At 34.2% G+C, this 16,320-nt stretch overlaps 1 protein-coding gene across 1 annotated transcript in view; it reads left to right on the top strand.

The window, feature by feature from the left end:
* The first annotated feature begins 472 nt into the window (after positions 1 to 472).
* LOC144382655 (transmembrane protein 135-like) overlaps positions 473 to 16,320 on the top strand; it is a 77,635-nt gene continuing 61,787 nt past the window's right edge. Inside the window, exon 1 of the mRNA XM_078078660.1 lies at positions 473 to 777. Coding sequence (XP_077934786.1) covers positions 758 to 777 — 20 coding nt within the window. The 5' untranslated portion in view covers positions 473 to 757. The remainder of the gene's footprint in view (positions 778 to 16,320) is intronic.

Below are 16,320 nucleotides of genomic sequence, written 5' to 3'. Positions count from 1 at the left end.
ATTATATAAGAGCCATTGTCTTTGTTCTTAAGTTACTTGCTTTTTCAGGCATTTTTAGATTATTTAAAAAATTGATCCTTTTTGAACCATGTTACCCTTCTACCTAATCTGTATACATATATACATATAGTAATATATATACATATTTTATACTACATAATGTAAAATGTATGTAATTTTATTTATATGTGTGTGTACAGACTCATTATTGCCTTAATATGGTTTATATGAAAGGTAGAGAATATGACACGTGTATGACTAGTTTTCACATCTTTAAATCAGGCACAAGATTTAATAGTGGGTATTTTGCTTTTATAAGACACAATGATGCAACAACATGGGTGGAGCTAGAGAGTATAATGCTAAGTGAAATAAGTCAGTCAGAGAAAGACAAATACCATATGATTTCACTCACATGTGGGATTTAAGAAACAAAACAAGTAAAGGGGAAAAAAAAGAGAGGAGAGACAAACCAAGAAACAGACTCTTAACTATAGAAAACAAACTGATGGTTACCAGAGGGGAGGTGCGTGGGGGGATGTGGATTAAAGAGTACACTTGTCCTGATAAGTACCCCACGATGTATGGAATTGGTGAATCATTATCTTGTACTCTTGAAACTAATATAACACTGTATGGTAACTATACTGGAATTAAAATTTAGAAAAAGAAAGATACACAAATGATGTCAGTGTTCTTTTGCAAGTAATATATTTTCTCCTTGTTGTAGGTCCTTTTGTTCTGCATCACAGCTGCCATGTACATGTTCTTTTTCAGGTATGTCCTGTTATACCTATTTATTTTAATAGAAAAAATAGGGTTCCTTTGTGTTTTTTAAATCAGCCATGTAACTAATGTTGTTCCCTAAATAATTATTTCTCACAAGTAGCACGAGGTTTTGTTTTGTTTTTGTTTCCTTCCTCTAGGATTGTTAGAGATAAATCACTGCTTCTTAGTGGATAGAAGAGAGGGAAAAAAGATTTGTTTTGTTTGTTTGTTTGTTTTTCATATTCTCCTTACAGGTTCATCTTGGAAAGCTGAATATATAAATTAATAATCTTAAATACTGATAAGTGAGTTTTTGTTTTTTGTGGACCTGATTTTAGATATTCTCCACTCTCCAACATTTTAAATCAATTTAAGTCAACATTTTAAATTTAAATAAGAAATTTAAATAAATTTAAATAAGAAAAAAGTGATGGTAGGGCTTAATCTAAATCTTCTGCCAAGGTAACCTAGCACATTAATAATTGTCTTTAAAATATTAAATTAGTCCATAATGTCAGAGTTGTATTTCTCATTGACATTGAAACTGTGAGGCCTGTGGAGCAGTGTTAGGATGGCTCAAGATTTCAAGGCCAATGAAAAGGATACCATCGTTCTATAGCCATAGCAGTACAGGAAGAGGATTTTGGATTGGGAAGAGTCCATTCCTTCCTAACCTTTATTGTCAGTGATACCAGTAATTCCCATTTATTTCAGTCTTATTACACTAATTTGAATAGACTTTTCTTGATTTTTCTGGATATAGGCAGAATTCAATCACAATAGGAAGGACCAAACTTTTAAAATTAAAATTTGTACTTGATTGACCAAAGCAGTTACAGATTTTAATAAGATATATTTGATAGATATCTTAATTTTTTTCTTTTTACCTAAATCAGACAATTCAACCATACCAGAATTTTAAAACAATTTCCTGCCAGAACATCCTAATAAATATTTGATAAGCACAATGATAGGATTTTAACTTACTATGACTTTATCCAAAATTTTACATGCACATTTAAAGTGATGCTGCTGCTGTTATTCTTGTAAAGGGACAGCCAGGCCATTAGAAGGGAAAAATGGATCAGATTTCAAGGTAGGGAGAACTTGATTTGTAAAGGATGGGTAATGGGTGCATAATATTTTTTGTCAGTTATTAATGACTGAAAAATCATTGCAGCTCTCCGGGGGTCTTTGTGAAATTGTTTGAGCTACCATATGGTCTCTTTCTTATATTTTAACAATTTAGGGGTGTCTACCATATGGTCTCTTTCTTATATTTTAACAATTTATGGGTCAGGTATAGGAGTTAGGGACAATGACTATATCATTTCATCAATTTCCAAAAATTGTATATTGTATTCAGATACATTATTAGGACAATATGTAAAAAGTTCACATGGTTGATCTTTATGTCTATCTAGTCTGAAGGTAAAGCTTACCTAGTGGGGAAAATATAAAAAAGAGAAAAACTTAGAAACCTATCTTCTGTTGACATGTACAGGAGGAAAATACAATATCAAGTAAATTTTCTTTTTGTGAAAATTCCCAAAAGCAGATAGTTAAATGCAACAGTCCTTCCAGTCTGACACTTAAAGACAGTGTATTTGATCAACAGTTAGCATTTCTTAGTCGTCAGTTTTTGAGGTTTAAAAAACAAATTGTATGTTGAATATCGTGATAATGCCCAAGTTTTAGCTTGGTCCTCAGAAATCATACTTTGAAAACTGCTGCCATCAACGTAGTATTTTTGGTGTAGAAAGAAAATCAGCCCTATAAATATGTATTTTGGTGTAGAGCTATGAAGCCTTTTCCTGTTTCAGTCACAAAGTCTAGGTTAAAAACAACATTTTAAAATACTTTCCGGAAGGCTCAATACAAGGTTTTAGTGCCAAGATAAACATTTTCAGTTTTCTGAGGAAAGGGCTTGTTTTCTCCTAAAAGAAGCACTATCACCAAATTCCTAGTGTTCTTGGCAGAAGTTAGTTTGAATAACTCAACAAAAGAGGTTTGGCAAATGGTAAAATAAAACCATTTATAAAGTACTACAATCAAACAAAACAATGTTACATGTTTGTCTGAACTCTGGCCTGTGTTTGGAATGAACAAACAACATTGTACATAGCAGTTAGCGAGTCTAATTGCATTAAAATATTTTATTCTTAAAACTCAGTTTAATATACAGATATTTGAGGTCATATTTTTTCCATTTATTAACAATTTTAATTCTAATTGCTTAAAATAGGTAAATATCAAATGATATTGTCCCTAGGTTTCCATTTATACTAATTTCCTTTGAGAAGAGAGGATAAGGGAATCATTTTATGTTAGAAATTAATAAGCTTGTGTTTTTATCCTAACCTATAAGTGGGAAAAAGGGAAATGAGACCCCCTTTCAACAGAGAGGAAATGTGCCAATTTTATTTATTTAGAGTAAGAACTTGAGGAAGTAGTTCTATAAGTATTTTCTAAAAGTGACATATAGGATGTGATGGTTATAGTATGAATTTACTTAAAAAGTAATGCAGTGTTCTTAGTATTAAAATCATGGCTATTAAAATGTGTAATGAAAACATCTTACTTTTGAGTAGTTCTTTTGTTATTTTTTAATAGGTACAGTTTTCTTTTCACATGCATTTTCTCATACACAGTGATCTTGATTTTCAATCTGTACATCAGAAATAAGGCTTACATTCAGATAGAATTCTAAGAAAACTTCAGAGGCTTGGGTTGAGGAACATGAAGAGAGTTCTAGTTCTTAGCCAGCTGGCCATCCATCCATCCAGGTGTCTGTTGATACCAACATATGCTGTGGATTCTGTTAAGAACTGGGGTACAATATTTTGAAGATATTTTGAAAGAAGTCTTTCTGTACAACCCCCCAGTGGGCATTCTTCATAATGATTCTGCTTCCATTGTTCAATCATGTTATTATTTTGTATGTTGTTGTCATAACTTCGTCTTAGAGCATGTCTGTCACTATGAAGCAGAAATCATAGTTGAAAATTTGGTAGAATATTTCTTCTCATGCATACCTTTAAAGCACATTTTTTTTTTAACTTCTAAATGTATACTTATGGGTAAAGCAACTTTTTTTTTTTTTTTAAGTCAAGGATTTATTATAGTTGTTGATTCAGGCTTTATTAGGGTCTTTCCAACAGTCATGTGGAGAGAAGAAATGAGTCTCTTTTGAACCATTAGCTCTTTCATTTTTTTAACTGAAAAGCAAAGGAGAGAATCAACAACAACACAAACAGCATGCCAAAACTAATACACATAATCCTGCTAACAAAAAACAATGAAACATGCTATACTTTTAAACAATTTATTTATTGGTTTTATTTCAACATTAGGTATCTGTGTATGGAGAACACATCGTTTAGAAAAGTGAAATAATTCAGTTTCACTTTTCTTTAATAATTTAATTTAAAATAGTATCATAAAGCATATCATGACAGCTTTGATACCATCCTGGTGAGTACCTAGCTAGAAATTCTTTCCACCTACCTTTGCAAAGGCAGCAACAAATCCAACAGTTTGTTTAAACATGTAGATTGAAAGGCTCAGACTTGTTGTCATAGCAGATAATCTATGGACTGTGTATGACTGATTCACAGGAGACATAACTTAATCTGCTATAAACATTGAAAAACGTATTTTTATTTAGAATCTAGTGCAAATTAAAGTTGATTGTTGTTGTGTTTAAAACATTATTTAGAAATAGTATTGATGCCTGCCATGGATGAATTCTGGTCAAGTCTCTGTGAAGGTACAAATAATAAACTGTTTCATTAGTCTCAAGATAATGGATGTATTTTGTTTTTAAGAAAATGAAATGACACTATTCATTGGCTGTCTGCATTTTTGAGTGAAAGACATTTGTGATTGTCCTTGAATCTCCTAATGTAAACGGAACCTAGTATCTTTGAAGTGACTTTAACAGCAAGTAAAGAACTTTTGATCTGGGTCTTTCGACAATTATTGATTTTAACAAAAGCCCTTTAAATATCAGTTAGGTTCTATTTTTTAAAGTACTGCCTAAAACTACACAGAAATCCAGTCTAGAAAATTATATATAGCATTTGAACTTTAAAAGTTTTACTTCAGGATTAGGAGAGTTTGCCCTAATGAGGTTTGTATTTTGAAGAGATTTCTTCCAGCAAAGCAGAGAGTGAATTGGGGGCTTGTAGGGGGCATAATGGCAGTTAATGGGAGGATACTGTTGCAGTTATCCTGGAAGAAAATGGTGGGGGCGTGACTGAAGGTTATTATGGTAATAATAAATAATAAACATAGTAAAGAGTGGATCTATATGAGATATGAGTATTGATGCTTGGATGAAGAAGAGAAAAACACTGGAAATTAGAAAATTAGCAAATTAGAAAATGTATGGAAATTGAGTACAGGTTTTGCAATTACTGAGATTGAAGTGCATTTAAGACACTCACATTAAGAGATATAAATGTATATCACTTGGGTATTTGGAGATTAGGACATAAATAGAGGCTATGCTTGATTGTCACACCAATTGGTTGAGTACAGACAAATTATACAACTTCTGTATGCTTAGTTTTTTCTTTATTAAAAAGTATAAATTATTATATGGACCTCATAGGTTGGCTTCTGGTGATTAAATTAGCACAGTGTCTTTCAAACTTTTTTGAATATGACCCAAAATAAGAACTACACACACACACACACACATAAATTTTCCAGAATAATACTTAACTTTACTACATGGAATACATTTGGATATTTTTTATTCTAATTTGTTTTATTTAAAAAGCTGCTTTGAACTACCAGCAGTGTGAAAAAACACTGAGCTAATACAGGTGAGCACCTTGCTCAGTGATTATTACTTTAGCAGAAGTAGAGTTATGAGTAGTGATTATTGTCTGTAAACTAGGAAAGAAAGTTAATTAAAATGGAGGATTTCAAGAATGAGGGCATTATCTTTAGTGTTAATGCTGTAAATATATTCATTAAGGTAAGGGCTAAAAATGTTCATTTGCTCTAGCAACCTGGTTGTCAGTGGTAACCAGCTAGAGAAATTTTTGTTGCTGAATTGGGATAGTAGATTGAGAAATGTGACATGATGTTCACTTTAAATATATACAATTAATTTTGTCAATTATTTTTTGAGGAAAGTTAGGAAAATTTTTTTTAATAAATGCAAAAAAGGTGTGAGCTGAGGAAGCGGAATGAGTATAATAAACTCAAAGTTTGAGCGGAGAAAGGGCAAGTTGTTATAGGAGTAAGGTTTTCTTTTGGATTCCTTCTTAGTTTATTTTTTTTTAGGCAAGAGAGACTAGACTATGGGAAAGTTTAAGTGAGTAAAAGAAGGTTGCACAAGCAGGAGAGATTAACAAGTTGGGGAAATAGGAAAGAGAAGAGAAATGGTCTAAAATGCAGTCCAGAATGTCAACAGAGATAGCTAGATTGTTAAACCTATTTGTCTGATAGAGATCATGTTAGATAATTATGAGGAAATTGAAGTTCCTTTTAAAAGCCTTGAACATACTGTTTAAGTGGAAGAGGATTGATAAATATAGAAGAGGTAGTAAATAGAAAAATCTTAGGTCTTTGGCTTCCTAAATTCATTGTCGTTCTTAAAAGGTATTAATTACAAGTTAATTAACTTGTTGATAAAAATTGACATGGGCTTGGGAAACCAACGTTCCTCAGAAGATATATGCAGGTGAACTGAGGTACTTTCATAAATGGCAACTAACTAGGGAGCTTACCAAGAATGCAAAATCTGTCCTATGCAAAGATAAAGGTAGAGATCCTCAGGACTGTTGCTTTCCTCAAAGCAAGTTGAAAAGGTGAGAAAACATAGGTTCAAAATTTTGTAAATCACTGTGTCTGACAATGCAGAGCTTATTATCAAGTCAAATGACTGTAATCTGACTTTCTTTTTGGGGGAGGTAGAGAATTAGTCTGCCCATGTGGTGAATATACTCCATCTATGGATGGAAGTTGTGGCAAATCTGTTTTCACTTTTTGCCTATCAGCCTTTGAAATACTGTGCCTCAATAAAGAAATTGCTCAAACATTTTATATCTAATATAAATGTTTGTTGTTTTTTAGTAGAAAGCAAAGAGAAATATTGTTTGGAGAAATACTATCAACTTAAAATGCAACTTCTTACAGACTTCGTGGCACACAATCACATTAGAAGTGGTCAGTTGTCTTTGCAGTTTTATTTTCAAGAATAAAAATGCATTTTTGGGTGGTTTTCTAAATGTAAATATTTTATTTATTTTTATTGATGTCGAAGTTCAAGAAGTGATGACATGTTACTAAGTCAGTGAAGAGTTTACACTGTTAACATGTCAGTAGGCTTGTTCTAGTAGTTCTCAGGTTCCACTGGATGTTGGAGCCTCTGTGAATCAAGATGGCAGTTTGCAGTTACAATAAAAGATAAACCATAATTATGCTTATCTTTTTTTTTTACTAAAACAATTTTAACTTATGTTAGCACTTTTCACCTAAATCAAGTTGGCACTATATAGTTGTATTTATTTTTTATTGAATCTGTAAGATACAATGTAGCTAGAATTTAATAGTAGTTAATAGCTATGTCATGCATAAGAAGTCATTTGTTCCAAGTTCTACACTTGTATTTATTTTATTAACAGAAGAATAATTCTTATAAATAATTCTTCTTAAGTATTTAGGAGAAATGAAAATGTTTTTGTTTTGGAAATGACAATTCACAGAAGATTTTAATAAAGCATTTCTGTTTTGAGCAACAAAAAATCACTCTTGGGTGTAAGAATCTGTTACCTTAACAGAAGTCTCAGCAAATCAAATATTCATAAGTAAGAGAAATAATATGGTAAAGTTCTAACATTAGTGGTGAATTCTTGAAATAATGTAGATACATTTTTTTTTCCCTGATGATGTCAGTCATAGTTTATTAGCATTGGTGATTATTGCTGGAGATGGTTTGAGTAAAAGAGTACCTGGTAAATGTTTGAATAAATGATACTGAGTTTAAAATATCTAATGATTGAGTAAAATTTTTAGCTTTTCAGAATTTTCATTTACTTAATGAAAAACATAGATGTGTTTTTGGAGGTTCCATGGTATAATGGAAATTGTATAGTCTTCAGTGCCTCACGTTTGAACAGACCTCTCTTTAGGTTTTGGCTCTTACCACTTACTAATTCTTTGGCTTTGGTAAATTATTTCTTTGGTTTCTTTTTAAATTTTTCATCCATAAAAGTATCCCTATAGTTATGAGAATTTAGAACAGATATCCCCAAGAAAATATTTTTTAAATGATATTTAAGTTTCCAAGCTAATCCTTTAAAATTAACCTATAAATGAATCCATAAAATGTACTTGGAGTATAGTGCCAGTAGTACTATAGAAACAAATAATATTTATGATAATATATTTTTGGGAAAATATATTTATTTCCAATATGTTAGAGCTAAAGCAAAAGGATTGGAAATTACCCAGTTCTTGAGCTATTCCACAGCGTCCCCTGTCAGAGCAAGAGCTCAGAGCATAGGAGACGGGAAATGAGGGGATAGAAGAACAGAATTAGACCTCTCAGGAAGAGAGTGGTTAAAAGCAAAATGAAACAGTGGCGCCTGGGTGGCTCAGGTGGTTAAGCATCCGACTCTTGGTTTTGGCTCAGGTCATGATTTCAGGGTCGTGAGATAGAGCCCCGCATTGGGCTCGTGCTCTGTGAGGAGTCTGCTAAAGATTCTCTCCCTCCCACCCCGAAATAAATAATCTTAAAACAAACAAACAAACAAAAACAGGCTAATACCGCAAATTTAAGAGCCAAAAGAGTGGGATTATGGTTTAACCTGGGGCTTTCCTTTTACTTGTCTTCCTTTTTCTTTCTTCTCCTCCCTATTCCCTACTCTGATGCCATCTGACTGGAGGGGTGTTGGGGCAGCACAGTAAGTGGGGCTAGAGAAGAAGGGGTCTTGGAAGTATAGGGTAGATGGGCGCTGTGGGGGTTGGGGTAGGTGGGTAGGGAGGAGAGTGAGGAGGAAGGAAGTGTATTGGCTCCAGATTCCCAGAGCAGCAAGATTTGGCTGTGTCTTTCTGTTGCCAGCCTTACTCTTAACTAGTTGCTAGTCCATCCATTGGAAATTGGTTTAAAAAAAATCTAAAGAATGGAACCAACCAAGGTTATGGGGATTAAGGAGTGCAACTTGTTGTGATGAGCACCCGGTGATGTATGGAATTGTTGAATCACTACACATACACCTAAAAGTAATGCAACACTGTATGTTAACTAACTGGAATTAAAATAAAAACTTAAAAAAAAAGAATGGAGCCAAATAGGGTATCCTTTTCACTCCACGTTCCAAATCTCTCTGGGCATCATATTGCATCATATTCTATCATAACTCAACAGAATAAAGCCATAGGTGATTCCTGAAAGTGTCTGCAGCACTTTTTTTGTCATTTTTCAAACAGCTACCGTGCACTTGACCCTGTTTTCACACAGTTGACTATTTCATCTCTTGCCTGTAGAGGTGGGAATGATAGAGAAGGGGAGGAATAAGGAAGAGGAAACAATTGCTAGAAGCAGTAGGTTAAGAGGAGGCCTAAGTTATGTTGCTAGAGTGGCCATTTGTATTGGAAGAATCTACATTCATTTTTGTGTATCTTCCGTGTAGTTAAAAGCCAGTATTTTCCCAGAATTTGCTGGTATATCATCTTCTTGTATAAAAGGGGCTGAGGAGAGTGCCCGTGCTCTCCTCTGCCATAGGAGGTTACAGGGAGAAGCCTCTGTCCATGAGGAGGTGGGCTGCACCAGGCACTGAGTAGGCTGGCACCCATGGCCTTGGACTTCCCAGCCCCAAGAGCCATGAGAAACAGATTTCCGTTGTTTGTAAGCCATCCAGTGTCTAGTATTTTGTTATACTAGCTTGAACTAAGACAACTGGGAAGGGCTTTTCCACTTTCTAATGTAATGCATTAATATTTCAGGTGTCCATTACAAAAATTGGCTTGCAGACCTGCTTGCTACCCTGAGGTGTAGGCCAACTACTGTCTCCATGTAAGCTTCCTTTCCCTTAAAGGAAAGTCTTTTAATAGGAGTCTTTTAAATGAAGTCTGAAATTATAAACTCCTTTGAATTAAATTTATTATTCATTCTTAACCCAAACACCACTCTACTGTATACAATAGAAGATCTATAGTATTAGCCAAAACCAGGGATTCCAGCTATGCAAACTTACACACCTATACACCATAGTCGTAATTATAACTTACTCCATTTCATTTGGGCTTGAGATATAAATATAATGGTTTTGAAAATATGAGATTAAAATTATTTGGAATTGAATATAATTTATAAATGATAAATATAGAAGCTTGAAGCGATTTAGCTGTGAAGAGACGATACAGAAGTAATTGCAGAAACTTTTAAGAATTACCTTTTGGCTTTATTTGGTTGAGTTATGATATAATGCCTAGAGAGATTTTTAAATTTGGGAATTATGATGAGTAAAGAAGAATGATAAAACTAACTCTATAATGAGAACTGATGCCTTGTGAATTAGAAAAATAGCCAGAATTTTGTAAAACACATTAGAGGACAAATAGCCTCAAATTAAGATTATATTGATTTTTTTGTAAAATACATATATGTATATATTTTGTTCATTGTAGAAAAATACCAAACAAAATATATGTGTATATCCTTATTGGCCATTTGCTATGTCTTTGTCTGTCTTTCCTCTCCACCTGCCTGCCTTCTCTCCCTCTGCCTTCCACTTTCCCTTCCTTCCTTATTCCTTTTCTTCCCCCCTCCTCATTTCCTCTCTCCTTCCACATCTTCTACATAGATATACTTCTCAAATGAGATCATATCATGTTGCTGGATGATGAAATGCCTTTTGTTGGCATATCTGCATTAGAAAAGACTAGGAACTTTCTGTGATTAGTCTAAGCAGCAAGCCTTCTCTTGAATTACACACACTTATACTCACACCCACTTGCCCAGGTGCACACAACAAATTATTAGAAGCGGTAGAAAGGATTCTGACACCAGTCTTCAGTTCTTCACTAAAAGAAACTGGTGATAACTCTTAATAATCTGAACATGACTAAAATAATGATTCCAAGCATCTATTCTTTCAAGTCCGGGGAATCCTCTTCTGTGTGCTATCTTCTTCTTGTTTAAGGAGAATTACTACTAATCACAGAAAGTTCTTAGACTTTGCTGATACAGATGTACAAATTTGAAGCAGTTAATTGCTTATTTTATTGGTTATGAGGAATGCTGTAACTCACTATGTTTTTTTCAAGCCTGACTTTGTTTCTGTTGTTTTCAACCGTGTGAGTTTGCTTAGAGGTAAGTAAGGGGCACTGTAGTATAGCAGAGTTGGTTAAGAGCGTGAACTGTGGAGCCAGGCTGCGTTACGTTCAAATCTTCACTTCATCTAACTTGTTTTGTGATCTTGGCTAAGCTACTTAGCCTCTCTGTGCATCAGCTTTCTCATCTTAAAGTGGGAATAGTAATAGTACTTACCTCATGGGATTATTATAAGAATTCAATGACTGTTGAGGCGCCTGGGTGGTTCAGTCCTTAAGCGTCTGCCTTCAGCTCAGGGATCAAGCCCCGCATCGGGCTCCCTGCTCTGCAGGAAGCCTGCTTCTCCCTCTCTCTCTCCCCCTGCTTGTGTTACCTCTCTCACTGTCTCTGTCTCTCTGTCAAATAAAAGAATTAAATGACTGTCATATTTTACACACTCAATAAATGTTAGCTATTTTTATTATTTAAGTCTGAGCTGTAAAGATCATTCATGTAGTCTATGATTCCATTTATATGATATGTCCAGAATAGGCAAATCCATAGAGATAGAAAGTAGATTTGCATTGCCTATGACTAGGGGACTTGCAGGGAATGGGGAATGACTACAAATGAGTATTTTTTTAATGGTGATGAAAATGTTCTTAAAGTAATTGTGATGATGGGTACACAAGGCTGGGACTATAAAAATCACTGAATGTTGCATTTTAAATAGTGATTTGTATATTATGTAAATTATATCAATTAGCATGTTATTAAAAAATCTGAACTGGAAACAAACCTTTGTTGCACAGAGGCATGGTGTTTCTTGTGTTACCACCATCAGATATCCCACTGGTTGCTGCCTCTCAGGGATGCTACTCGTTTTTGTGGGCGCATAGGCGTACACTGAAACAGAACATCAGGAGACTTCTCTTTTTCTCAGGTGTATTTGAAGGAGTGTTCCCTTGGAGAATGACAGAATGAAGAACATGCACGTGCCCTGTAGGGCTTATCAGCTCTCTTTCCAGAATTGTCAGAACTGCAGTTTAGGATATGTATGCTCTTGGTTATGAGACACTACACTTTGGAATTAGAAGGAAAACAAAAGAGGAAGCTGCCATAGAAGTCTCAAGTGTATATAAGATTGTTAATACAACATTGTGCTGAAATTCGTTTTTTGATATTTCTGAGTTAGGATGTTAAATTTTTTACTTGGTAGTAGCGTTTGAAAAGTGCAGTTTAAAAAAAGGTTTATAGGCTTGCCAACAAAGACTAATTTCAGAAATACATGCAGATATGGTACAATATCAAAAGTACTTATTAATTGGAGGAAAACAAGATGAAGGATGAGATAAAGTTATTTATATGAAACAGGCGTTTAGTGAAAATATTCTTAAATATAAGTCTGATGACTTATAGGCATCAGAATGAACACATGAGGAGAAGAACTGCCCTAACTGACCCGCAGACCTGCAGCATGACACAGAGCTGGCCCAGTCAACTTGCTTATTACATGCTATGCTCCGTAGATGACAGCTAAAACTGGGATAATAAATTAAAGTAAAATACACAATGAATGCTAAAAGAAGTTGATATTGAGAAAAATGTAAGAGAGAGGAAAAGAAACTTAATAATCGCTAAGCATCCAAAGTGAGTATATGAATACCTGTTTTCTATTTCATCTAAGAAAAGGACTTGGGTAAGCCCATTTCCCCTTGTTAGAGACATTTAGGATATTTGGGGAAAATGTCCTGACTCTATATATAAGTCTTGCTTATCAAAGTGAAAAGTCATGGATTGCCATTTAAAGACTGATCACGAGGATGTTCTTTAAATACCTAGAAAGTGCATTGCTAATACATCCCAATTTAGTTTGAATGAAAATTAAATTATAGTCTTTGGCAAAAGAAATTATTAGTTCATGACTTGATTATATTTTGAATATGTATTTCATAGATTATATTTGATTATATATTGAAGAATAATTTTGCTGCAGTGTCCTTTTATTTTGAGGGAGATGTTTTAAATCGCTGTCCTTGCCGTAGAAAATTATTGAATTGAATGGAAGGGCATAGAAGGAAATTATATTAGTATTTATGTCATGTATCATCAATTCTTTTTCTTTCATGATCTATTCTAGACATTTTTTAAAAAGTCACAGCAAAAATTGGAAATATTTGGATTTATTCCAATCTGTATCCTTAAAATGTCAAATAAAATCTCCACTCATGAAGGCTTATTTTTCGTGTTGCACAGGTTTAGTGACAGGGCTTCCTGGGGGAGGAAGTACGTTACAGCTGCACTGAGCTGAAAGTTACAGTAAAAGAATATTTTTCCACCATTATCAGTTTTCAGCACAGATTCTGTCTCTAATTTGTGATTGAGTCACTGAACCAGGAAGGTGTTTACCTGCAAGGTGAGCTGGTCGAAGAAACGGGAGAAGCTTTTAAGTTCTAAAATTTCAGCCATAGTCTTCCCTAGAGGAAGAAAAAAGTGGGTCTCCTCCTCCCTTTTTTATATGCTCTTGTCAATCACAAAGCCTCTTTGTACTGGTGGGGCCTGGATGGTGACTGAGGGCTGGCTGTTTATCGTGTTCCCGTCATCCTAAAACGCAAAATAAAAGGAGGAGGAAAACATAACTTTGGGTTCCCAGGCCTTAGAGAATTAAGTTGCTTGTGGCAGCCCGGGTCCTCTGAATCCAAGCTACCTTGGAATGCTTTCTGAGGTGATTTGTTTGTTCACTAAAATGGAGTATGTAATTCTTACAGTTTTAAGCTCCTTAAAGCACATTCAGAACAAGAATAATATTCAGAATCTGATAATGGAAAGCAGTTGAGCTTATCAGAGTTAATGTCTTCTATCACAGAAACATCAAGCTCTAGTAATAGGAGCACAATTGCTATTTTATCTTATGTTTCTTGCTTGAGTGTTAAAAAGATGCTTTTGGAATTGGATAATTCTCAATTGTACCAATTGTAATTGTACCAATTGTAATATTTTGTACAAACCCTTCTTGCAGGGTGTCATTTTAAGATATTTTCAGGGATTCTTATAGAAGAGGAGACTCCCCTCACCTTTTAAAATCACTAGCAACTTCTGGTATGAAACATGTAGGGAAATTTGTTATAGCAAGCCAACCTTGTTGAAATTACTTGAGTCCTAAGACTTACAGTCATTAAAGTTTTTGATCGCTTAACTAAAGTTATTGACTCTTTCTTTTGGATTTTAGCTTATATCCCTTATAATTTTCTATTACATTCTAATGATAGGAACAACTGTGTGAATGGATATGAGTTGGACTGATATGGCTTTCACCTTAAAAGAATATTGACCTGGTGAAATAGTGTTCTTTTAAATTATTCTTTAGAAGAGCAGAAATAAAATAGTTCCAATAAGGATGAAAAAGAAAGGTTTTGTTGTTAAATGAGGTATTCCTTTTTATTGATTCTGAAGTACACACTTACTAATGCTCAAGAGGTATAAAATGAATTATTACAAATTCAGATGTCTGATGTAAAAGCTATAAGGACATTCTCAAACTTGTATGTGCATACAGATCACTGGGAGATTTTATTGAAATGCAGATGATGATTCAGTTGGTCTGGGGTGGGATCTTAGCTTCTGCATTTCCAGGAAGTTCCCAGGTGATGCTAGTGCTGCTGGCCCTGGGATCACATCTTGAGCGGCACATCTGTAAGTCACCTCAAGAAACACATTATAAAATTAAAATGAAAAAAAAAAAAATCCAAGACTTTATAATCTCACTGCCTCTCTTGGCAACCCATTCTAGTAGTTGACAATATATAGAGTCAGGACATTTTCCCCAAATATCCTAAATGTCTCTAACAAGGGGAAATGGGCTTATCCAAGTCCTTTTCTTAGATGAAATAGAAAACAGGTATTCATATACTCACTTTGGATGCTTAGTGATTATTAAGTTTCTCCTTCTCTCTCTTACATTTTTCTCAATATCAACTTCTTTTAGCATTCATTGTGTATTTTACTTTAATTTATTATCCCAGTTTTAGCTGGCATCTACAGAGCATAGCATGTAATAAGCAAGTTGACTGGGCCAGCTCTGTGTCATGCTGCAGGTCTGCGGGTCAGTTAGGGCAGTTCTTCTCCTCATGTGTTCATTCTGATGCCCACGCTGAAGAGACAAAAGCTATGCAAGGAAAGCCGTCCTCAGGGCAGTGGAATGAGGTTTGTTTTCACTAACGCATTCTCCAAAATGTTTGTACGTGTATATCTTAAGTGCTTTATTAGCACACATCTATATTCGCTCATTTACCAAGGCATTTTCTTCGAGTATGAGTTCCCTAGCTGGGGTCCTGAGTTGTTTTTGTTGTATAAACCATACTTATAAGGTGTTGTCTTTCCAAAGCATTCAACTCAGTTTCCATGGAAAAAAAAATTTAATCCTTTTTGGTTTATGTAATGTGTAAGTCAGTTACATAATTACATTAATAAATATAAATGACATCAACACATCTGGGGACAAACACAACCGATTTTTGACAGGCATATAACTCAGCTAGTGTGAACAGATGTGTATGCAGTCATATTTGAGAGTGGTGTTTTTATTTCTGAGCAATCAATGTGAATATTAGAATGTTTTACAGAGAGAAAATAGAGACGCCAAGATAAATTTGTCTTATTTAATGTAGTCTCCTAAATGGAGGTTAGATAATTTTTTACAGTAAAGAGCACATTTAAAACATACTAACTTCTGATCCTACACCTTTTACCTCTGCAATATCATCATCCTGGCTTCTTTTCCATTCTTTCAGGATTTTTTTCTATGCTTTAAAGCCCTCAAAATTTGGCCGTTACCCTTTTTTTTTTGTTGGTGGTGGTGGGGGCGGGGGGCTTGTTATTTATCCTAGTAGAGCCAAACTTCAGTCATACTTTCACTGTAGGAATCAATTTATATATTTGACATAGATCTTGATGCTTATTTAGCCTAAAAATAACTGAATTTAAGAATTCATGGATTATATGCTGATTCAGTGTTATTTTAAATTCATTTGATATGTTGCAAAATTCCATAAACAAAAGTATTTTCCTTTGAAGTGAATAATACCAATACTTAATGTTTCAGAGGATCATAGATTTTTAGAGTAGGGAGCAAATTAGAGATTATGTAATATAGCATTGTCCCTTTTCTGTTGAGGAAACAGAATCTCTGAGGATTTTTGTGACTTGTCTTAGCTCAGTCAGCAATTAGGGCAGAGGTAGAAGTAGAATTTTGAAAAATTTGCTTTAAATACCATAAATCA

This window comes from Halichoerus grypus, chromosome 7 (assembly GCF_964656455.1).
Source record: "Halichoerus grypus chromosome 7, mHalGry1.hap1.1, whole genome shotgun sequence".
NCBI lineage: Eukaryota > Metazoa > Chordata > Mammalia > Carnivora > Phocidae > Halichoerus > Halichoerus grypus.
This window is presented reverse-complemented; position numbering and strand designations above follow the sequence as displayed.